This window comes from Bufo bufo, chromosome 5 (assembly GCF_905171765.1).
Source record: "Bufo bufo chromosome 5, aBufBuf1.1, whole genome shotgun sequence".
Taxonomy (NCBI): Eukaryota; Metazoa; Chordata; class Amphibia; order Anura; family Bufonidae; genus Bufo; species Bufo bufo.
The window spans coordinates 435,690,527-435,715,134 of NC_053393.1; the positions used below are offsets into that span (position 1 = coordinate 435,690,527).

At 41.2% G+C, this 24,608-nt stretch overlaps 1 protein-coding gene across 2 annotated transcripts in view; it reads right to left on the reverse strand.

The window, feature by feature from the left end:
• Positions 1–3,508: 3,508 nt before the first annotated feature.
• SLC66A2 (solute carrier family 66 member 2) overlaps positions 3,509–24,608 on the reverse strand; it is a 149,225-nt gene continuing 128,125 nt past the window's right edge. For both annotated transcript variants that reach the window (XM_040433510.1, XM_040433509.1), the window contains one exon: positions 3,509–4,920. In XM_040433510.1, coding sequence (XP_040289444.1) covers positions 4,713–4,920 — 208 coding nt within the window. In that variant the 3' untranslated portion in view covers positions 3,509–4,712. The remainder of the gene's footprint in view (positions 4,921–24,608) is intronic.

The following is a 24,608-nucleotide window of genomic DNA, read 5'->3' on the forward strand; positions in this document are numbered from 1 at the left end:
AAGTCCATTTATTTCAGTAATGCAAACTAAAAGGAATTGCATTAATGTAACTTAAAATTAGAATATTGTGAAAAGCTTCAATATTCTAGGCTCAAAGTGTCACACTCTAGTCAGCTAATTAACCCATACCCCCTGAGCAAAGGGTACCTGAGATTGTGACTTTGGGATTTCATAAGCTATAATCATCCAAATGATAACAAATAAATGCTTGAAATATCTCGCTTTGCATGTAATGAGTCTCTCATATGTTAGTGTTACCTTTTAAGTTGCATAACTGAAATAAATGAACTTTGCACGATATTCAAATTTTTCGAGTTTCACCTGTATGTTAATACATAGTTTGGTTATACTTTTAGTATATAATGGTATGTTTTAAATATTTTTTTTTCCCCATCATAATCAACAGCTAATTAATTATAAAAACAGATTTATTCCCTTTACTTAATGGGCTATTCCGGTAAGTTCAAGTGATCTCCTATGCACAAGATATGGAATAAGTATTCAATCAGTGGGGGTCCTACTGCTGAAACACACAACGATCATGTGGATGGCTTCCTTATACCCCCCACAGGACTCGCACCGCCTCTCTATTCATCTCTAAGGGACTGCTGGAGAAAGCAGACTACAGCTCTTGGCTATTTCCGCCAAGTCCCATAGAGATGAAGGGAGAGAGGGACTGTACACATGCTCGTCCTGCCACTCAGTAGGGAATGGCACCCCCTTTCTCTTGATCAGTGAAATTATTATTTAGAGAAGCTTTATTGGAAAAAAGAGAAAAAAACACCATGAATAAAGTTTTGTACAAACCCCAATGAAAATAATTTAACACATAGTTACAAAATCACTTATAAAAATGTAGTCAGGTCATTCTGAGGGTTAGTGGGGATCCATCACTTCTAACAGTGAACCCTTCAACAGTTCCAGTTACTAGTGATTGATTTAATAAAAACTTCAATGATAACTCAGCCTTCCTCTTTTATCATTTATATAGTGGCTTCTAAACTGATTTTTCTCTTTACCATGGTAGGTACTTCCTTCTTTGGCGGTACACATTTTTATAGGTCTTGTTTCAACTATAGAAACCCTAGGCAAATACTGGAGACCTACTGAAAGCCTGCGTCAGGTGTCTTTTAGTAAAAATGTAGCGTGACTCATTATAAAATAATAAATGGGTATATTGGGCAATATTACAGATGAGTGAAACATTTGTAAACTAATTGGATTTGACCTAAATTTTGGAATCATTCAAGGAGATCAGAATCCTAATTTTTGGTGACTTGATTTGGGGAAATTTTGGGGTGAGCAATGGGTGATTGAGAAAGAAACAAATGATTAACCATTAAAAATAGGCAGAGACAAGAGAGAACAAATATGAGTCCTAGGAGACAAAGTGTTATATACTAATTTCCTGGCCAACTGGAAGAAATTAAATTTGGACAACAGTTGAATCAATGGACCGATTTGGCCAGAATCAAACCTGAATTGAATTACGAGGGATTTATTAAGACTGGAGTTTCACATACTAATTTGTAAAACAGCCTAGGGCAGCGCTATAGACGCCCATTTGTGCTGATCATTTGTGATGAAAAGCCCAGTATGTCACCGGCAGTAAACAGACAGACCTTGCACTGCACTATGCAACACAAGGCAAGGGGGGGAAATGCTCCGATGCTGCACTCACACATAGTAAAGGAGTTAAGAAGAGGTTATATCCGGGTTCAGCTCTGAACCTAGACAACCCCCAATTTGTCAGAGAGAGAGCCCGTCCCTCCCAGTTATCCCTATCCAGTTTGGTGAGGGATGAGAAAGGTCACAAACTATTGAGAAAATAAGATACGCACGATAATTGAAGCCTTTTTTTTTTTGACAGCACAATATTGGACCAAAAGGCAATATGTTTAATATTACAGATTATTATAAGATTATTGCCACTTTATCACAGAAATTTGTTCCCATAAAACTACTAAGGCTACTTTCACACTCGTGTTTTGGCTTTCCGTTTGTGAGATCCGTTCAGGGCTCTCACAAGAGGTCCCAAACAGATCAGTTTTGCCCTAATGCATTCTGAATGGAAAAGGATCCGCTCAGAATGCATCAGTCTCCATTCCGCTCTGGAGGCGGACACCAAAACGCTGCCTGCAGTGTTTTGCTATCCGCTTGATGAAACTGAGCTAAACAGATCCGTCCTGGCACACAATGTAAGTCAATGGGGATCCGTTTTCTCTGACACAATAGAAAAAGGATCCGTCTCCCACTAACTTTTAATGGAGTTCATGGCGGATCAATCTTGGCTAGGTTACAGATAAAACAAACGGATCTGTTCATGACGGAGGCATGCGGTTGTATTATTGTAACGGATCCGTTAGCCTAACTCGTCATCTGGTTTATTCACTGTACAGCTTTGACACAATTTTTACATCATTCTTAAGAATAAAATATCAGATTCATGTGGTATTAATATAAAAGTATACATCTTAGGCTATGTTCACACTGCCATAAGGGTCTGTTCCTTCAGGTTGCCACTGTTTCTCGACAGCTCAATAGGAGCTGTTAGGATGCGTTACATAACAGAATTAGAATAATCATCATGGCACCAAGTCATGAGACTAGTTTGAACAGAGCCTTTGCAGTCATACCCGTCTACTTCCATTAATATACAATACATTATCAATATCCCATTATAAAATATTACAACTGATGAGGAAGAAAACATTAATCACCAAAAATTTAAAAAAGCCACCTTTTAAATAAAAATCCCTTACCATTTAAGAAAAAGTATGAATAATAAAAAGACAATCTTTGTGGTCTGGCAAGGCATTGTAACAATGACTATACTGAATTATCAAAGAACACAACTTATGGATAATGTAAGTAACATTTTTGAAGAGCCATCACATGGTTACACTGACATTCAAGCGAAGGCCTTGACCATAGAAAAGGGTAGACGTGCCACCCATACCTGGAATGATGCTACTACAGTGTGGTGACCGCCTATTGACAGGTGAAACTGAAGTGTCAATTCAGAAATCCTCATCTGTAAATGTGTTTCCTTACATTTGTATCACAATGGTGCAAATTCAGTGCAAATACATCCATGTACAAAAAACCTGTAGATACATGTAATCATTATAGCATGCAAAGGAAAAAAAACACTATATATAGCTGTACTAAAAAGAAGTGGTGAACAACGGTGATTTGAGATTGACATTGTTATGAGCTCCATCCCTGTAAAATACCTTGCATAGCACAGTGTTCCAGGCTACCCGGACAGGAGGAGCAAATATATGGCATAGGGTTATACATACAATATCATTTGTAGTCATTTCCAAGGCCATCTAATGAGCAGGGCTATACAGTATATATTACTGACCTTAAAGGGATTTTCAGAGACTTAAATGGCCTAACCTCTGGATAGGTCACCAGTACCTGACTGGTGGGGATCTGACACCCAGGAACCCCACCAATCAGCTGTTCAAGAAGGCTGCGGCACTCGCAGTAGTGCCGTGGCCTTCTCGCATTTTTCCCTAGGCCAAGTGAAAACACGTTCATCGGTCACGTGGCCTAGTCGCAGTTCAGCCCCAGAGAAGTGAATAGGGCTGAGCTGCGCAACCAAGCACAGCCGCTATACAATATACGGTGCTGTACTTGGTAAGAACGGAGGAAGCCACACTGTTCACAGAAGCGCCGATGTCATCTGAAAAACAACTGATCGGGCAGCAGTCCCGGGTTTCGGACCCCCAATGATCAGGTATATAAATCTTAGAAAACCCTTTTAACGTTGTGGAATATCCCTTTATCCAACAGAAGACATAATTTGCAGGTGGTCTGTTCAGTCCACTGCCAGTGCAAACAAGGGCTTACAGAAGCCATGACAGGGACCTTTGACAAAATTTATGGCACCAGTTCCATGTGCTGGCTCATATTATCAGATGCCCTCCATTTCAAATCAAGATCGTCCACTGCTTGGCCATTCTTGGGCTGACCATACACATGAGACAATGATTGCAGATCTCACCAGCAACTTGAGAGACTAAACTGGCCAAGCAGGGAGCGTGTTTTTCAAAATTTTGACTACCTGGTCCCTGAGTATAATGGTAACTGATCGGCCAAACCAGGCCAATCATGCTATACAAATGTGGTTTTGGCCATCCACGGGCTAAATCTTCCAAACTGTGTGATCACATTGTCTTTCAAACAACAGTTGACCAAAATTATCAATTTTGGCCGTCTTTTTTGCCTGATGTGTATGGACGGCAAGTGTGTTGGGTGAATATTTCGCTAGTCTGGTAACCTCTCCCCTACCAGTGAGGCCCCACAGTAGCATGTGGACTCCCTCTATAGTTCAGATGCCCTTGAATGCAAACCAACAAAGTAACATTCAGCAAAGTCTGCATGTGCCCTAGCCCAACATTGATAAAATGTATTTAAGTCTGACATACTTATATATATTTTTTCTGCATTCAAATGAATACACAAGCATACAAGTAAGCATATACTTTAGATTTCAATTCACACTATGCTGATAAATTCCTTATGATATGACGGGAAGACTTTTACAAAGCAGGGGTGCTGACAGTGGATGAGTGTAACAGCACTGTGGAAAATCTTTGGAGACAAAAACACTGAGAATAAAAACAATAGACGTGCATTCTTGGTGCAGAAGCAGTTCTAGAATTGGGAAGCACGTGATCAGACCGTCCATATTCTCTTCATCACAGAGCTTTGGCACTAGTAACATATGTGGTGTGTGGCACTGGCTTCCGAGGGTATACGCTGTATACATACACTTGCAGCAAAATGGTAATGTCTACAAGAACCTGCAGGAGGCCACAGACCGTAAACTGGAAGGGAGCCTGGTTGAGAATAAAGTACGCAGTCTTGAAGGTATCTCCACTTGTCCACATCAGTACCATTTTGATGCTGAAAAGAAATACATAAAAATATCAGTAACTGAACTACAATTATAACCATTTATTTTGCAAATGAAAAAAATTTAAAAATGCAAATTTATTATTTATATTATGAATTTATATTAGCGCTACTATATTCTGCCGCGCTTTACAGACATGTCCCTAATAGAGTTGTTGCGATACCAAATTTTTGATTCGGTTTCGATACCATGAAAAAGTATTGCGATACTCGATACCATTCGATACCACGCGAAAAAAATAAACAAAAAAAGCCACGTGCATTCCTCATTTTTAAAAATGGCGAATCGCGCAGTTTTTATTTTATTTTTTCTGTTCCGGCATTCACCACCTAGATTTTTTTTTTATATTTTAATAGTTTGGACTTTTCTGACGTGGCGATGTAATATGTTTATTTATATATTTTATATGTGAAATTGGGAAAAGGGGGGTGATTTATACTTCATATTTTAGTGTTTTTTTTTTTTTCACTTTTTATTTAATAACTATTTCCCCCCTTAGGGGCTAGAACCTGGGATCTTTCATCCCTTTTCCTATTCACCCTGATAGATCTCTATCAGGGTGAATAGGACTCCACACTGTCCCTGCTGCTCTGTGCTTTGTGCACACAGCATCAGGGATGTTACCATGGCAACCAGGGCTTCCTGGCTGCCATGGTAACCGATCGGAGCCCCAGGCTTACACAGCTGGGGCTCAGATCAGAAGCTGCCACTGCACCACCAATGAGGGGGAGTGGAGAGGTCCCTGTGGCCACTGCCACCAATGATTTTAATACTGGAGGGCTGAGAGGGGCCGGCGCACTGTGCCACCAATGATTTTAATGGGATGGGGGGATTGAGGGGGGGGGCACACTGCACCACCAATGATTTTACCCCTTTATACAGGAGGCGGGTACTAGCAGATCAGCGGCAGTTAACTGCCGCTGATCGCAGCTCCCTGTCAGGGGCAGGGTGCCGGCAATGCGATTCTGCTGCCGGCACCCGCCTCCTGTATGTGTTAAAGACTACTGTATATGAGTCCAGACTTTCACTATTAGGCCACACAGAGCGGCGCCCAGCGATGTCTCAGCACTCACCATTTAGTCCTGGGCGCCGCTCCGTTCGCCTGCAGTGCCCCATTACTGTCTCCTCTCCTGCTCCACATGCTGCTGATTACTATCGGAGCGATGGGAGGAGACATCAGCTTCACTAGTGGGCGTTCCTTCTCCCTGGCTGTAGCGCTGTCCAATCGCAGCGCAGGAAGAAGGAACGCCCACTAGTGAAGCTGATGTCTCCTCCCATCGCTCCGATAGTAATCCTATCATTGGTGGCGCAGTGCGCCCGCCCCTCCTCCGCCCCTCTCTTCTCATTGCCGCCCCTCCTCCACCCCCTCTCTTCTCATTGCCGCCCCTCCTCCGCCCCTCTCTTCTCATTGCCGCCCCTCCTCCGCCCCTCTCTTCTCATTGGTGGCAGCGGCAGCAGCACAGGGGGAGGGAGGACAGCTTCCTTCTCCCCGTGCTGCTGAGAGAGAACATGAGCGCGCCGATAGCAGCGCGCTCATGTTCAGAGATACTAGACTGCGCAGAAGCGCAGCCCAGTATCGAAAAAACGGAAATCCCGGTATCGTATCGATACCGGGACAAAAGTATCGATTGGGTATCGAAATTTCGATACCCGCAACAACCCTAGTCCCTAATAGGGCTCACAATCTAAGCTCCTTATCAATAAGTCTTTGGAGTGTAGGAGGAAACCCACGCAAACACGGGGAGAACATACAAACTCCATGGAGATGTTTTCCTTGGTCGGATTCGAAGACCCCAGAGCTGCAAGGCACCAGTGCTAATCTCTGAGCCACTTTGCTGCCGGAATTAAAAATGTTAAAAGGATCTTAAAAGGGAATCTGTAAGCTCATGCTATCCGAACCAAAAGCACCATGAAATGCCAAATGGCTCCATAAAATTACAAAGAACTATGCTTTACTCTAAAACGTGGACCTGGGCAATAGTCTCTGCTGGATGGTTCTCTTCCAGATTCTCCCCACCTGGTATGACTGACAGTTCTATCCCTATATGCAAATAGGGACAGACCTGTCAAGCAAGCCTGGCTGGGCAGGGACAAGCTGGAGGGAAGCTGCCCAGCAGACACTTCAAGATAATGTTTCAGAGAAAAGCCTAGTGCTTTTTCATGACGGGTCCGTATTTCATGCTGTCTGTGTTTTTGGCAGCATGAAAATGTTGACAGGGTCACTTTAAAGCAGAAAGTCAATAAAAGACCTTCTGATTTCTCATTTGAGTCTGTATTTCTGTTTTCTCGCTACTTGTAATGTAGAACAGGACACTATTATCCAGGGAGACCATAAAAACATAACATAACAAACCCCAATTCCCCCAAACCTTACAAACCCATGAATAGCAAGATAAACAACGTGGCCTGAAACCATCCAGACACTGTCCACCCAACATTCCAGTCACCCTATTCTAACAAAGGTATAAATCTAAGACACAGAAAAAAGGTAGGAACAAAAATATGTTTGTTATTGGTGGCATAGTGATTACAGACACTGCCAACTTAAAAGACTAAATCTTAAGCATCTACGGACTTGGAGTACCCATTGTGAGTGGGAGGCACGGCATGTGCCACAGAAGCTGAAATTCTGGTAATCCATTCAACGCATCTCCCACTGATCTTAAATAAAGCTGCCTAATCCCTGTTCCTTACGGTGACATAGTCATGAAAGTATGGAAGATATGGATACAGCCAAATAAATATAGCATAAAGAATATTATCAAATCCTGGCAAAGAAAAATAAATCAGAACAAAAAAATATATATAATAATTTTAGACACTACGTAAAAAAATTGCATAAAAAAATTCAAATTGATGTTCTCTCTCCAATTGAGGTGCACTAACATTTTCATTTTAACCCTCCCATATATCGCTACACCTTACCTAAAGTGTTCCAGTCCTCTGGTCACAACCTTTCCAAAAGCATAAAAGGTTCAATGACAGCTGGGCAGCTCTGTCATTTCTCAACAAAAAGAGTTGTCTTGTGCCTCTTGCTCTTCTTCCTATTATTTTTTTTTTTTAACCTACAGTATATGAGCTTATTGTATGTCGACATGAGTTATGCTGTTAATGTGTCCCACGTGTACACTTTAATATAGTCTGGTGATACCTTTTACAGCATCAATCATTGTGGATATTAGAAGGAGCTTTACGGGATCCATAAAGGAGATACAGTTGTGTTCAAAATAATAGCAGTCAGACATCACTAACCTGATCGATCAATCACTGTTTTTGGTAGAAATTATATTTCTACATGGCAAATAATTTACTAGTAGTTGTAGTAGAGTCATAGAAATCCAACAGACCCAACAGTCACGACATGCATGCTGCTGATTCTCTGTAATTCAATCACTTATTGAAAGGGGATTGTTCAAAATAATATTAGAGTGGAGTTCAATGAGTGAGGTCATTCATTCTTTTAAAAACAGGTGGCAATTATTGCCCTTATTTAAGGAAGGAAGGCAGCAAATGTTGTACATGCTGGTTACAGTGCATTTCTCTCTGAAAGTCTGAGGAAAATAGGTTGTTCCAGACATTGTTCAGAAGAATAGCGTACCTTGATTAAAAAGTTGATTGGAGAGGGGAAAACATATAAAGAAGTGCAGAAAATGATAGGCTGCTCAGCTCAAATGATCGCAAATGCTTTAAAATGGCAACCAAAACCTGAAAGACGTGAAAGAGAGCGAAAAACTACCATTCGAATGGATAGAAGAATAGCCAAAATGGCAAGGACTCAGACAACAATCAGCTTCAGGAAGATTAAAGAAGGTCTAAAGTTACCTGTGAGTACGGTTACAATTATAAGACGCATATGTGAAGCCAAGCTATCTGCAAGAAGCCCCCGCAAAGTCCCACTGTTGAAAAAAAGACATGTGCTGAAGAGGTTACAATTTGCCAAAGAGCACATTGACTGGCCTAAAGAGAAATTTTCTGGACTGATGAAAGTAATATTGTTCTTTTTGGGTCTAGTGGCCGGAGACAGTTTGTCAGACGACCCCCAAACACTGAATTCAAGCCACAGTACACTGTGAAGACAGTGAAGCATGGTGGCGCAAGCTTCATGATATGGGGATGTTTCTCATACTACGGTGTTGGGCCTATTTATCGCATACCAGGGATCATGGATCAGTTTGAATACATCAGAATACTTGAAGAGGAAATGCCCTTGAAAAGGGTGTTCCAACAAGACAACGACCCCAAACACACCAGTAAACGTGCAACATCTTGGTTCCAGACCAACAAGATTGACATGATAGAGTGGTCAGCCCAATCCCGGATCTTAATCCAATAGAAAACTTGTGGGGTGAGATCAAAAATGCAGTTTCTGAGGCAAAACCAAGAAATGGATAAGAACTGTGGAATGTAGTCCAATCATCCTGGGCTGGAATACCTGTTCACAGGTGCCAGAAGTTGGTTGACTCCATGCAACACAGATGTACAGCAGTTCTCAGAAACAGTGGTTATACAACTAATTAGTAAAGTGATTCAAAGGAAAGCAAAATCTTCAAACATTTTTCAGTTTATGTAGCGAATGTTTGAGTTTGTAAAGAAGAATACAAACTGCTATTTTTTTAAACATATATTTTTCTTAATGTTTTGATTTGGAATAGAATGTGTAGTGTTCCCAATGCATTTGTGTGTATGAGAATAAAAGCTATTAGAAGAATTTTGAGCTTTATTCACACTGCTGTTATTTTGAACACAAGTGGAATAGTATAGTAATAAACATAGGGCATAAACAGCACAGAGCCTCTGGGCCTAATGCTACATATCAGCATTAAAAGCAGGGAAATATGATCGATGGAACAATACATAGAAAATGATAACATGAATATTCAGTCACATTAGAGAGGTCTGTATAATGTGCCCAGACCCTCCAATATATGAGGGGCAGTACTTGTGTAAATCCTATCCTGGACAAATTCTCTTTTTGAATACAATAAGACGGTGGATTTGAAATGATCAGTCAGTCTTTACCCATCAAATAGAAACAGAAGTCCCTGAATTGTGCTTTGTGAAGTCTAGTAAAGCTATACAGTAATATGCTCTTCGAGTTGTTTGGTTCTATGCCTGACCATTTTTCAGAAGATAGCAGTCAGTTGAAATCATGTTCGGCTGACAGCTATCTCTCCTGATTCCCCCATATACAGGCAAGCTTCATGTGACTGAGTGTGCATGAGTCCTTAATAGGAAAAGTGGAGAAAGCCACTAGCAGACTCCTCAGGTGGTGGCTTATCTTCCCGCAAAGAAAAGGACTGGACAAATTGAAATCCAAAATCTGCTGCAGGTACAGTCAGACAGTGTTACCCTTAAATATTAGATGGTTAACTGGTCTAGCCAAAATCTGCAGGTTTGGCTGATGCACATATGATGTGTATGGCCAGATTATCAAATCCTGTGTTTACAAAGGCGACAGCCAGCAAGAAGTTGTCGACGACCTTGTCAAGTTCCTGCCTGGCATACAAATATGCATTGTTAACAACAGCTACCGTTACTAAGGTTAGACAAGACACAGTCCCGACCACCAGCCGGCCGGGAAACAGCAGAGCGCTACGGCGCTCACAGTTCCAGTAGCTCCCATTGCAGGGCATGAGAGCTACAGAAACAGCATAGCACAGCAAGTTACTGAGTTAGGGAAAGAAAACCTAAATCAGCCTCAGATCAGACCCCCAATCAGCCTCAGATCAGACCACTAATCAGCCTTAGATCAATCCCCCTCCCCACCTCAAATCAGGTGTTAAAAATAAACTTACCTCGCTTGCTCCAGACAGCACTGCCACCTAGTCTTATTTCCGTCGCACAGTGTCAGGTTTTAGTACGTGCCTACATGCACTACGTACTGACACTGTACACCATCAAGAAACAGTGCAGCATGGGGTCTGGAAGAAAATCAGGGAGTACGGCCATGCAGCGCTTCTTTCACGGCACCCCGTGCCTCCCGCATGCTAACGGCTGCTTTTTGAAGGGAAAAGTGTGCCTTATTATTTTGCAATACTTGGCGCAGTTTTCATGGCAGGAATAATTCCATAGCATACTGATATATGGGAGTGAAAAATAAAGCATTCTAGAAATAATAAAGGCTTGACATGGGCTACACTAAAAAGTACATTTGTTATCTGACTTGAAGGCACACAAAGTTATTGAACATTGTGGCTTTTCAAGCAATGTGGTTAGTGGTCTCAATGGTCAGTTTCTACAAAAAGAAGGTCTTAAAACTTTATACCTGGTTTTTAGCTTCAACATTAAGCGAAGGAATAAAAAGAATGATATGCCCCAGGAGTAAATTTAACATTCCCTGCTAAGCCATAAGTATTTTTTGCAACTTATTTTAATTGCGTTTCTTTCTTTTCAGTGATGGATGATCCTTGGTGCATAAGACCATATGCTGAAATACTGGCAGACGTACAAATAAGATACTTACTTTCTGCAGCAGAATATAAACAAACTGCTCATATTTTTTCATTTAGACTCTAACATAATTTGAAAGGGTCATGAAAATAATGCAAGTCCGCACTGGCAAAATATAGCAATAAAGGTCATCTTCCCTGGTCTTCCTGAACATAAATATTTTACCTTAAAATATATTGTCAAAGGGGTATTACAGTAATTTCATGTTATCCCCTATCCACAGGATTGGGAATATGCATACGACTTGACTAAATCCAACAGTCCCATAAAGATGAATGGTGTGGCAGTGTGCATGCTCAACATGCCACTTAATTTATTTCTGGGAGCCCTTCAGGGTATAGCACCCTGTTCTCATGATTAGTGGGACCACCACCAATCTAATACATATTCCTTACCCTGTGGATAGGGAATAACTTGAAACTACTGGAATACCCCTTTAATTATGTACCAATTTATATCTCATTGATCCCAGTGAAGGGTGTGTTGTAAGGGTATTTTTAATTGAGTACTGATTAAATTTTTTCCTTTAATTATAATATCACTGTTTCATGTTATATGTAATAATATTCTTTGTAATGTAGTGAGTTAGGGATGGTTATACAATACCATTGTTCTGTGTCCCAGTACAAGTCGCTTTCCAAAGTGACTACCTCAGGGACATGATTTCTGCACACTGGACATCCCCTTTGAAGGAGGGGCCGAAAGCTATAAATTTCCATGTATCTGAAACAAAGCCTCAAGCTTCTATGAAACATCTGCAACAAAGGATGTCAGAAGACTCCCTCTCTTGTATCCTGCCATGAAGTGGGTGTCTGCTATGGGCCTGTGTACTGCTAGGACGGTCAACAAGAGCATCTGCTATGCAACCGCACCTTGACATCACTGCCAACAGGAGCCTACCCACTGAACACAGGTCAGAGTCACAGATTTTTGTCTATGTATGTGGGTTGTTTGTTTCATCTTTCATGCATTTCGTACACCTTTTAATTCACCTAGCCTGTGTAAGCGTATTTTATTCCTGGATCTCAGAATTCATGTTAAAACAGATGGTGGCAGCGGTGGGATCAAAGTTAATAAATACACATAGTTGATAGGGTGATACATAGAGAGGGTAGAAGATGTCATGCAACTCCGAATGTGATCCTGGGCATTCGTGCGAGGATAATAATATTAGGGCAGATTATTGATTATTGCATTGTCTAATCTGCTACAAGTGGGGCTGTAGTAGGAGGTTTGTAGAACAGAGCAGGGTTCTGTGAGCAATACAAAATTGCTAGAAACAGTCTGTAGAACGGAGAGCTTCTCCTGAGAAGAGAAGGGTGTTCATATGGCATTTGTGTTAAAGGAACAAAAATGAACTGTTTAAAGGGGTTATCCGTCATACAGAACATACTTACCTGGTCCCTGACACCAGAGTCCCTCTGGATCCCTGTATGGCCACTGCTGCATCTCCCCATCATGCAAATCAGAACATCTGGTCACAGGGGATGCAGCCAATAGCAGGCCGCGAAAGTGACCTGCCCCCATGATGCTAGGAGCGCAAGTCACTTTCATGGCCTGCTATTGGCTGCACTCCCTGTCGCCAGATGAAGTGATTTGTACGAATGGGGGATGTAGCAGTGGCAGTGCAGGAATCCGGAAGAACCAGGAAAGTATGTTCTGTATGAGGGACCCGGGCATTTCAGGGGGGGGTTTACAGGATCGGATAACCTGTTTAAGTCTTTGTTACTCTACTGCTGAGTGTGTCAAATATAAGAGATTTATGGCCCAGCATAAAAGACTACTCTGAAATAGTTCAGAAAAAGATGTAAAGAATAAACGTGTAGAAAACTTATAATAATTGGAGACATCAGGGACTGTTGGATAATTAAATAGCTCATAAGCATTACATTTATGAAATTAGATGGTTGAGGAAAATATGTATAGAATGGTTATTTTAGCCATATCCCTTTAAACAAAGGTTGATGTGTCTGGAAAAGTTATTTTGATTGTGGTTTGGTCAACAGACATACATAGATAAGGCCCATACCCCAGTCTGAATATCTTTGTTTCCCCTTTTCTAAACTCTATGTAGAGGAGAGGGAGGAGTAGCAGACAGAGGAGACAAAGAGAATGCAGAACTATTGATTAATGCAAAGTTTGTTGAAAAGTTAGTAATGTGATTAGTAAGTGACTTGAAATATAGAGATGTTCATTTTTCCTCTTGTTGCCACATATTGCATATATAGAAGACACAGAAGAGTAAAGACCAATTCATTTTTCTTTCTTCTCTTACAAGCAGCTTTAAAAATATGTTGTGTGTGAGAGTGGAAAACCCCCCCATCATCTTATATATACAGTGAGGAACATAAGTATTTGAACACACTGCGATTCTGCAAGTTCTCCCACTTAGAAATCATGGAGGGGTCTGAAATTCACATTGTAGGTGCATTCCCAATCAGAGACAGAATAAAAAAAAAAAAAAAGGAAATTACATCATATGAATTTTAAAGAATGTATTTGTCTTGAACCGCTGAACATAAGTATTTGAACACCTGAGAAAATCAGTGTTAATATTTGGCACAGAAGCCTTTGTTTGCAATTACAGAGGTCAAATGTTTCCTGTAGTTCTTGACCAGGTTTGCACACACTGCATCCTCGATGCAAAAAATTCATTTGTGTCATGTGACCACGGAGAGGGAGTGAAGTGCTTGCTATTACTCACCGCTACGTGGTCACCCGCCGGCCCGTACCGCACTGCACTGCACACATAGTCAGGTCATAGTGACCGTAAGCGCACACTATGACCTGAAGCTGTCTGACATCAGGACGACAGTGCAACGCGTGGAGAAGATGATGGAGGAGCCGTGGAGCGGCGTCCCTACAGGAAAGGTAAGTATTTTATTTCACTGCCACTGGGGACATAGCTAGGAGGGGGAGATGGTGGCACTGGAGGGCAAGCTGGTGGCACTGGGGGCACCTGATGGCACGGGGAGGCTGATGAGTTTTTAAAAGGAAAAACATTCTTTTAATTAGTTTTTTATTAGAGTACTCGATTAATCGTTTGATTAATCGATAGAATACTTGATTACAAAAATAGTCGATAGCTGCAGCCCTAGTTAGTACATCTGCTAACAAAAATACCAAAAGGTATGAAGTGAAGGGTACACCAAAATACAACATTGGGTATATAAGAAAATACAACATGAGAAGATTCCTGAATAAATGTGATATTAATGGTGTTAAGTGTTATTATCAATAATCAAAGGCATATGATCAAACTAATTATTGATTAAATGGTTTACATTGAAGTTACCCACAAATAAAGAAATATTAAAATTAATATACACTTTTTGTTTCACACCGTTAGTAAAGACAATGGGTACTGTGTGTACAAATATAACAGAACTAAAAAGAATTGTAATGGGAGTTATCTTGTGAATGAGGCCGTCAAAAACCATTGAACAATATTGATAGCTATTGTAATACGTTAAAGAGCGAAGATGAAGATCTCTATGAAGTGTAAATTGGTATTTGTATAACTTTTTGTCTGAAGTGATATTACACTGAGTCAAATATTGAATTAATAATTGAGAAGTTAATTATGCATATATTTGTATTTATTTTTCGATAAATAAATAAATTAGATGAGGTATAGGATTTAGCAAAGTTTATTCTGCTTTGGCAGAGGAACTCTATGCTTCCATTGGGCAATGTTATTTAAAAACAGTGTTAGACCGACAAAAAGTTATATGTACATTCATTTATTTAGTTTAATCCATCTGATGCTGGAGTGGTGGAAAGTAAATGAAGTTTTAAAAGTTAAACACCCCATTAATGGCTCATACTGCTGTAGACTGGGCAATTCTGGTCTGAGTTAATATTTATGGGCTGAACTAAACTGAAGTGAATTTATTTTGACTAGAATATGTGGAGCTGTTCATGTTTGTGAGGCTGTATCAACTGCTTAACCACCTGCCATCTGGGCCATTTGCCCCATTCCTGACCAGGCCAAATTTTGCAAAACTGACATATCTCACTTTATGTGGTAATAACTTTGGAACGCCTTTATTTATCCAAGTCATTCAGAGATTGTTTTCTCGTGACACATTGTTCTTCATGATAGTCATAAATTTCACCTTTATTTATGAAAAAATCCCAAATTTACCCAAAAAGTTTGAAAATTCGCAATTTTCTAAATTTCAATTTCTCTGCTTTTAAAACAGAAAGTGATACCTCATAAAATATTTATTACTTAACATTCCCCATATGTCTACTTTGTGTTGGCATCATTTTGGAAATGTCATTTTATTTTTTTAGGACGTTAGAAGGCTTAGAAGTTTAGAAGCAATTCTTTAAATTTTTAAGAGAATTGCCAAAACCCACTTTTTAAGGACCAGTTCAGGTCTGAAGTCACTTTGTGGGGCCTACATAGTGGATACCCCCATAAATGACCCCATTGTAGAAACGACACCCCTTAAGGTATTCAAAACCGATTTTACAAACTTTGTTAACCCTTTAGGCGTTCCACAAGAATTAAAGGAAAATGGAGATCAAATTTTTAAATTTCACTTTTTTGGCAGAGTTTCCATTTTAATCAATTTTTTTCTTTAACACATCGATGGTTAACAGCCAAACAAAACTCAATATTTATTACCCAGATTCTGCGGTTTACAGAAACACCCCACATGTGGTCATAAACTGCTGTATGGGCACACGGCAGGGCGCAGAAGAAAAGGAACTCCACATGGTTTTTAGATGCCATGTCCCATTTGAAGCCCCCTGATGCACCCTTACAGTAGAAACTCCCAAGAAGTGACCTCATTTTGGAAACTAGGGGATAAGGTGCCCGTTTTATTAGTACTATTTTTGGGTACATATGATTTTTTGATCATTCATTATAACACTTTATGGGGCACAGTTTCTAATTATTTATTTTTACAGCGTTCACCTGAGGGGTTCAGTCAAGTGACATTTTTATAGAGCAGATTGTTACGGACGTGGCGATACCTAATATGTATACTTTTTCTCATTTATTAAAGTTTTACACAATAATAGCATTTTTGAAACAAAAAAATTATGTTTTAATGTGTCCATGTTCTGAGAGCTATAGTTTTTTTTATTTTTTGAGAGATTTTCTTATGTAGGGGCTCATTTTTTGCGGGATGAGGTGACGGTTTTATTGGTACCATTTTGTGGGACATACGCGTTTTTGATCACTTGGTGTTGCACCTTTTGTGATGCAAGGTGACAAAAATTGCTTGTTTTGACACAGTTTTTTTTAATATTTTTTTTACGGTGTTCACCCGAGGGGTTAGGTCATGTGATATTTTTATAGAGCTGGTTTTTACGGACGCGGCAATACCAAATATGTCTATTTTATTATTTTTTTTCTATTTTTAACATTTTTTTTTCATTCCTTACTTGGGGACTTTTTTTTTTTTTTTTTTTTCAACCTTTTATTTTAATTTTTTTTATTTTACACTTTTCATCCCCCATAAGGTCATACAAGACCTCTGGGGGACATTTACTTCACTTTTTCTTTTTTTTTTTCACTGTTGATTTCTCCTGTAACGGGCTGACATAGTAGCCCCAGTTACAGAAGAAATGCATCCCTAGAGAGGCTGTACAGCAGCAATCCAGCGCTGTACAGCCTCAGTGCAGGGCTGATCGAGGTCTGTGGATGACCTCACACAGCCCCTGCACTCTCCGGTCACATGACCGCCGGGCCAGAACAGGAAGCGCACAGCGCTTCCTGCTCTGCATACACAGCGCTCGGTGAGCGCTGTGTCTGCAGCGATCCTGAAGGCAGGGACACCTGGGCACTGTCCCTGTCTTGTCTTAGGGTTGCCCTGCTGTCACTGACAGCGGGCAACCCGATCAGCAGCTGCACGATTAGCGTGCAGCTGCTATTTCTGAAAGGACGTTTTAAAACGTGCTTTCAGAAATAGAGGTCCACCCATAGGACGTTTATATCCTATGGGCGGACGGAAAGTGGTTAAAAAAGCTAGGACTGACAAATCCAGCAGTGCCCAGGTGCTGCTAAAGTTAACAGCAGCAGGTGTGGTGGCCTGTGCCACCTAACAAAAAAAAACTTTAGTGACTGGTCTGCCATGTTGGGGTGAATGGGTGTGGAATTTAAAAAGGTAATCATCTATGTAATAGATCCTGCAGTAAACCAACCAGCAGGGCGGATGACAATGATCGGCAGACCTGTGAGGGGAGGAGGTCAGAGTATCAAATGTTATGGACCTATGGTCCTGAAGTAATAGCTACCACAGGAGAAAGGCTTTGAAACCTGATTTAGGTACAACTGCAGCCCACTCACATATCAAGACAAAGGATAAGCAAGAGACTGAGCTAGACAAAGTTGTAAAGAGATCAGATGGAAACTACATCTACGTCCCAGCACGAAATGCCATGCAGTCTGGTGTACAGAACACCAAGAAATGGAGAATTGACTTATGCTTGGGAATCTTGGGAGATCCCTTTAATGAGACAGGCATCAATGCCATAGCTGAAAAGAATGGCTGGAGTGACAGGGTCCAAGAGAGAAGGATTTCATAGACAAGCCAAGATCCCATGTTTTACAGCACTAGAGACTGTGTAAGTTTAGGATCCCCCCAAAAAATAAATCAGTAGCGAAAAAGACCTCTTTTTAGTCCAACAGTTTTTTGGTTTTTTTTGTTGAGAAGCCCAATGGTTCCAATGTGGTTTTCTGTTAAATGATTAGGGGCAGTATTCTTTAATAAATAGGGTTGACAGGTTATGTAGAATACTATATTTTGAGATGGGTTGAAATGAATTAAAGTGGAAGAACCAGGGTTGGAATGTGCTGTAAGGGTATTTTTAATTAAGTACCTTATTGATTCTTTCCCTTTTAGTTATATTTTATTTTAATGTAATGAGAAAATGATGTCAGAAGACTTCCCCTCTTGTATCCTGCCATGACTGGGTGTTGGCTATGGGCCTATGCACAGTGTTGGCTAGGCGACTGCACCTGCCAGGACTGCTGACAGGAGCCTACTCAGTGAACACAGGTCGCAATGATTGTTTTTTTACTATGTATGTGAACGGTTTGTTTTATATTTTATGTATTTAATTACACTTAGTAAACCTTTTAATTCCCCTAGCCTGTGTAAGCGCTTGTTATTCCTGGATCTCAGAATTCATGTTTAAACAAGGGAGTTATTTTCTTAATTACCAGGGTCTCCACATAACTAAAATCGCCAATAAATTTTAGTAAACTGACAGTTTACAAAGCTTATTTTCCTACTACAAAAGCCCAAGTTAATTAATGTAGGTCCTCTGTCAATGAAGATATATTAGAGAAATAGTGATTTCTAACATTAAACAACATATAGGGGGTCATTTATGAATAGATATGCGCCACTTATTGCCATATATCTGTCACAGATTTGCGGCCGAATCTTTGACTTCTTCCCCTTCCATATTTCCCTGGTTAAGTAAGAAAATCTGGTAATCGACATTTCATTTTTGTTGGCTGATTGTTTATTTTTTCAAAAGTGTTCACCAATCCTTGAACATGCCAGGGAATTCTTTTATGTCAGCAGCAAGATGTTACTTTAAACGTCAGGACAGGTCATCAATATCTGATCAGTGGAGGTGCTTAAGCTACCTAACTGATAAGGGGCATGGAGGGAGTTGTGAGGAAAGATTAACATACCGTATTTTTCACTTCATAAGACACACTTTTTTCCCCCCAAAAGTAGGGCAAAAATGTCCGTGCATCTAATAAAGCGAATACTAGTGAGTGCTTCCATTATGGAAGTGCTCACTAGTATGAATTAGGTGCCAGGAGCGCTTATAGTACTCCCCCTTTCTGGTCTTTCTTGCTGGGGCTGGCGCTGCACTGTCCTGACCGCGTACAGCATCAGGACGTAGTGCGCACACTATGACCTGACGCTGGCTGCACGCAGTCAGATGACAGAGCAGCGCAGGCCGGGAAGACAGGGGAGAGTGACTTCTGCCGGAGGTGGAGAGGAGCTGCGGAGCAGGACAGGTAAGAGATGGTTTTTATTTTAATCTGATCTGAGGTCTGATGGGGATCTCACTATGTGGGCTGATCGGAGGTCTGATGGGGTTCTGACATGAAGGTCTGATGTGATGTCCTGATATGGGGGTCTGATCTGATGTCCTGATATTTATGGGGGTCTGATCTGAAGATCTGATATGAGGTCTGATAAAAAAGAAAAAAAAAATATTTTCCTCCTCTTAAACCTGGGGTGAGTCTTATCATTGGGTGCGTCTTATAAAGCGAAAAATATGGTAATTAGATTTAGTCTTAAGAGGTGTCTAACGAGGAAATTTATTAACTTATGTAAATATATAATTGGCCTGTACAAAAAATATGGTGAAAAGCTGTTCTGTGTAAAAGCATTTAAAAAAGCAATGCCTCCATCTGGAAAAGAAAAAATAAATAAATAAATCGGTCTCCAGAGGCGCAATGCCTTCTTTACCAGAAGTACTGTAAATCTGTGGAATAATCTACCTCAGGATGTGGTCACAGCAGGAACAGTAAAGGGTTTTAAAAAGGCCTTAGATGAATTAGTGGAACTAAATAACATTAACGCTTATGTAAATGTGTTGAAGTCTGATTCTCGCTCCCCATCCCTCGGTTGAACTTAATGGACTTACCATACTAACTATAACTATTCAGGAAAACAAAGATCCTATAGGCTGTATTTTAACATGTCCAATCTGGTGATGAGTCTCAAAAGTTTTCTGGCAGTGGCATTTTTTTTTATTAAACCAACTTTTAGACAGTCAAGTCACATTATAATGACCACTTCCTACTTTCTGCCAGACTTTGTGGCTACCTGCCTCCTTGGGTGCTGTGGATAGGGTCCCCACCCGTAATAATGGAATGCAAAAATCACAGCAGGAGAGTGGTTTTTCTTTTTCCATGAATTAATTTTATTTCTTAGGAAAAAGCGGCAACGTATATGCACAAACGTTTTCGGCCTTAGTCAGGCACTATGCCGCCAGAGGGGAGAGGATGAGAGTAGATAGGGAGATGGAGCGCTCCGGCCGCCACACAGTACATCTGTCTCTCAGATGAGTAAATAATGGTAAAGGGGGGTTAGTCACTGAAGATAAGGAAAAGGCAGAGTTCCTAAATAGGTTTTTTAGCTCTGTATATACAAAAGAACAGAAAGGAGCTGATATCTGTGGCGCTGGGGTTGTTAGTACATCCAGTAATATACTCAATTGGCTAACTGTATATATATATATATATATATATATATATATATATATGGTAAATGTGAACAAAACGCCGGGTCCAGATGGATTACACCCAAGAGTGCTTAAAAAGCTATGTTCAGTCATTGCTGTGCCCCTGTTTATAATTAAGGATTCTCTAGGGACTGGTACAGTGCCAAGTGATTGGCGCAAGGCAAACGTGGTGCCCATATTCAAAAAAGGATCAAGGTCCTCAACAGGCAATTATAGACCAGTTAGTTTAACTTCTGTTGTGGGAAAAATGTTTGAAGGACTCTTAAGAGACTATATACAGGAGTATATCACTGTAAATAATATCATAAGTGATAGCCAACATGGGTTTACCAAGGACAGAAGTTGTCAGACTAACCTGATTTGATTTTATGAGGAGGTGAGTAGTAACCTGGACAGAGGGGCGGCTGTGGATGTAGTGTTTGTGGATTTTGCAAAGGCTTTTGATACTGTCCCTCATAGACGCTTAATAAGTAAAGTAAGGTCTATAGGCTTGGAAAGTATAGTTTGTAATTGGATTGAAAACTGGCTGAAGGACTGTGTCCAGAGAGTTGTGGTCAATGATTCCTATTCAGAATGGTCCCAGATTATAAGTGGTGTACCCCAAGGTTCAGTGTTGGGCCCTTTATTATTTAATTTATTTACACTGTGTGCAGAATTATTAGGCAAATGAGTATTTTGACCACATCATCCTCTTTATGCATGTTGTCTTACTCCAAGCTGTATAGGCTCGAAAGCCTACTACCAATTAAGCATATTAGGTGATGTGCATCTCTGTAATGAGAAGGGGTGTGGTCTAATGACATCAAAACCATATATCAGGTGTGCATAATTATTAGGCAACTTCCTTTCCTTTGGCAAAATGGGTCAAAAGAAGGACTTGACAGGCTCAGAAAAGTCAAAAATAGTGAGATATCTTGCAGAGGGATGCAGCACTCTTAAAATTGCAAAGCTTCTGAAGCGTGATAATCGAACAAGCATTTCATTCAAAATAGTCAACAGGGTCGCAAGAGGCGTGTGGAAAAACTAAGGCGCAAAATAACTGCCCATGAACTGAGAAAAGTCAAGCCTGCAGCTGCCAAGATGCCACTTGCCACCAGTTTGGCCATATTTTAGAGCTGCAACATCACTGGAGTGCCCAAAAGCACAAGGTGTGCAATACTCAGAGACATGGCCAAGGTAAGAAAGGCTGAAAGACGACCACCACTGAACAAGACACACAAGCTGAAACGTCAAGACTGGGCCAAGAAATATCTCAAGACTGATTTTTCTAAGGTTTTATGGACTGATGAAATGAGAGCGAGTCTTGATGGGCCAGATGGATGGGCCCGTGGCTGGATTGGTAAAGGGCAGAGAGCTCCAGTCCGACTCAGACGCCAGCAAGGTGGAGGTGGAGTACTGGTTTGGGCTGGTATCATCAAAGATGAGCTTGTGGGGCCTTTTCGGGTTGAGGATGGAGTCAAGCTCAACTCCCAGTCCTACTGCTAGTTTCTGGAAGACACCTTCTTCAAGCAGTGGTACAGGAAGAAGTCTGCATCCTTCAAGAAAAACATGATTTTCATGCAGGACAATGCTCCATCACACGCGTCCAAGTACTCCACAGCGTGGCTGGCAAGAAAGGGTATAAAAGAAGAAAATCTAATGACATGGCCTCCTTGTTCACCTGATCTGAACGCCATTGAGAACCTGTGGTCCATCATCAAATGTGAGATTTACAAGGAGGGAAAACAGTACACCTCTCTGAACAGTGTCTGGGAGGCTGTGGTTGCTGCTGCACGCAATGTTGATGGTGAACAGATCAAAACACTGACAGAATCCATGGATGGCAGGCTTTTGAGTGTCCTTGCAAAGAAAGGTGGCTATATTGGTCACTGATTAGTTTTTGTTTTGTTTTTGAATGTCAGAAATGTATATTTGTGAATGTTGAGATGTTATATTGGTTTCACTGGTAAAAATAAATAATTGAAATGGGTATATATTTGTTTTTTGTTAAGTTGCCTAATAATTATGCACAGTAATAGTCACCTGCACACACAGATATCCCCCTAAAATAGCTAAAACTAAAAACAAACTAAAAACTACTTCCAAAAATATTCAGCTTTGATATTAATGAGTTTTTTGGGTTCATTGAGAACATGGTTGTTGTTCAAAAATAAAATTAATCCTCAAAAATACAACTTGCCTAATAATTCTGCACTCCCTGTATTAATGATATTGAGGACCGGATGTCACTACCAGAGCTTTGGGACGTTCTCACAGCTCTGTTTCTCCACCCCTGTGATGATGTCACTACTAGAGCTGGGAGGAGTTCTCACTACTCTGTTTACTTTTGGTTTCTTTCACCACAGCTGTCCTACATGTGTTTGATTTCCCTCTCTTTAGATCACCCCTCCTCCTATGATAGGATGTGGATTATAGTTCTCACTTCAGTTGTAGCTCTTGCTTTAGTTTCTTCACTTGTAGCTATCAGTTCACTGGACCTGTGTTCTGCTGCAGCTAGCACTCCGGATATTGCCAGCCTGTCCTTGGATCCGTCTTCTCTGCGGCTGCAACATCTTCAGCTAAGTGTGCAGACATTGTTGTGTTCCTGTTTATTTTCTGACTGGATCTGAGGTGGCCACGGTTCCCTCCATATACTGAGTAGGGCACTGGTGGCCGTGCCCCTTCCACTATTGTAGGGGTTACAGGGGTCATTAGTCTTAGGCACGTGGGCATGCCTTGTTCCGCCATTTGGATCCGGGCATGTGCTTTAGCAGAATAGGGAGAGCGTTGAGGGTCGGACAGGGGTCACCCTTTATCCTCCATAGTTCTGGGTCCAGTCAGTAGCTCTGTACTGTGTATTACTATTGTTGCTCACATACGCCCGTGACATTATAATCCACCAAAACCGTCCTTTTTTGACATGGATCCGCTTTCTGACCTGGTTGACCGCATGCAGGGTCTTTCTTTGGAAGTAGCGGATCTCCGTCAATCTATGACCCAGCTTCAAGCATTGGGCCCTGCTCCGGCTCATGGAGTCTGTTGCGAGCCAAAGGTCTCACTTCCGGAGACGTTCTCCGGGGGCAGTGAGAATTTTGTTCGTTTCAGAGAGGCATGCAAACTCCATTTTTGCTTGTGTCCTCACTCTTCTGGTAATCAAGAGCAGAGGGTGAGGATTGTCATCTCCCTGCTCAGGGGTAATGCTCAGACTTGGGCTTTTTCGCTGCCATCAGGGGATCCCTCCCTTCGATCCGTGGAGGGATTTTTTGTGGCCCTGGGGCAGATTTATGATGACCCGGATCGTGTTGCTCTGGCCGAATCTAACCTACGTGTTTTATGCCAGAACAAACGGTCTGCGGAGCTTTATTGTTCTGAATTTCGGAGATGGGCAGCTGATTCGGGTTGGAATGATGCTGCACTCCGGAGTCAGTTCTGTCATGGTCTCTCGGAGAGATTAAAAGATGCGTTTGCTTTCCATGAGAGACCAACGTCCTTAGAGTCTGCCATGTCATTGGCGGTACGCCTTGACAGGCGTCTAAGAGAAAGAAACGAGACCACTCTGTCCAGCCATAGTCAGTCTAGGGGCAGTGGTGCGGACTCATTCAGTGTGCAGGGGCCTCATCCTGTCTCGCTCCCCTCTGAGGAGGAGCCCATGCAGCTAGCTCGACTTGCCCCTGATAAAAGAGGATTTAGTCCTCAGAGTATGGTCTGTTTTTGTTGTGGGGGCATAGGTCATTTGGCAAATGTTTGTCCGTCTAGGAGATTCTTGAACCGTACTAAGAGCGATAATAAGAGAAAAATCTCAAAAGGTAAATCATCAAGTTCTGCTTCATCTGCTACTTTGGGCAAAGTTGATGTAGGATTTGATGCTTTTCCTCTGACCTGCAGTTCCCGTCTTCTCCTGTCTGCCAGGGTGGCGCTAGAGAGCAAAGTCATTTCTTGTGAGATTTTTGTCGATAGTGGAGCGGCCGTCAATCTTATTGACACTCAATTTGTAGCCATGCATGGTTTTCAG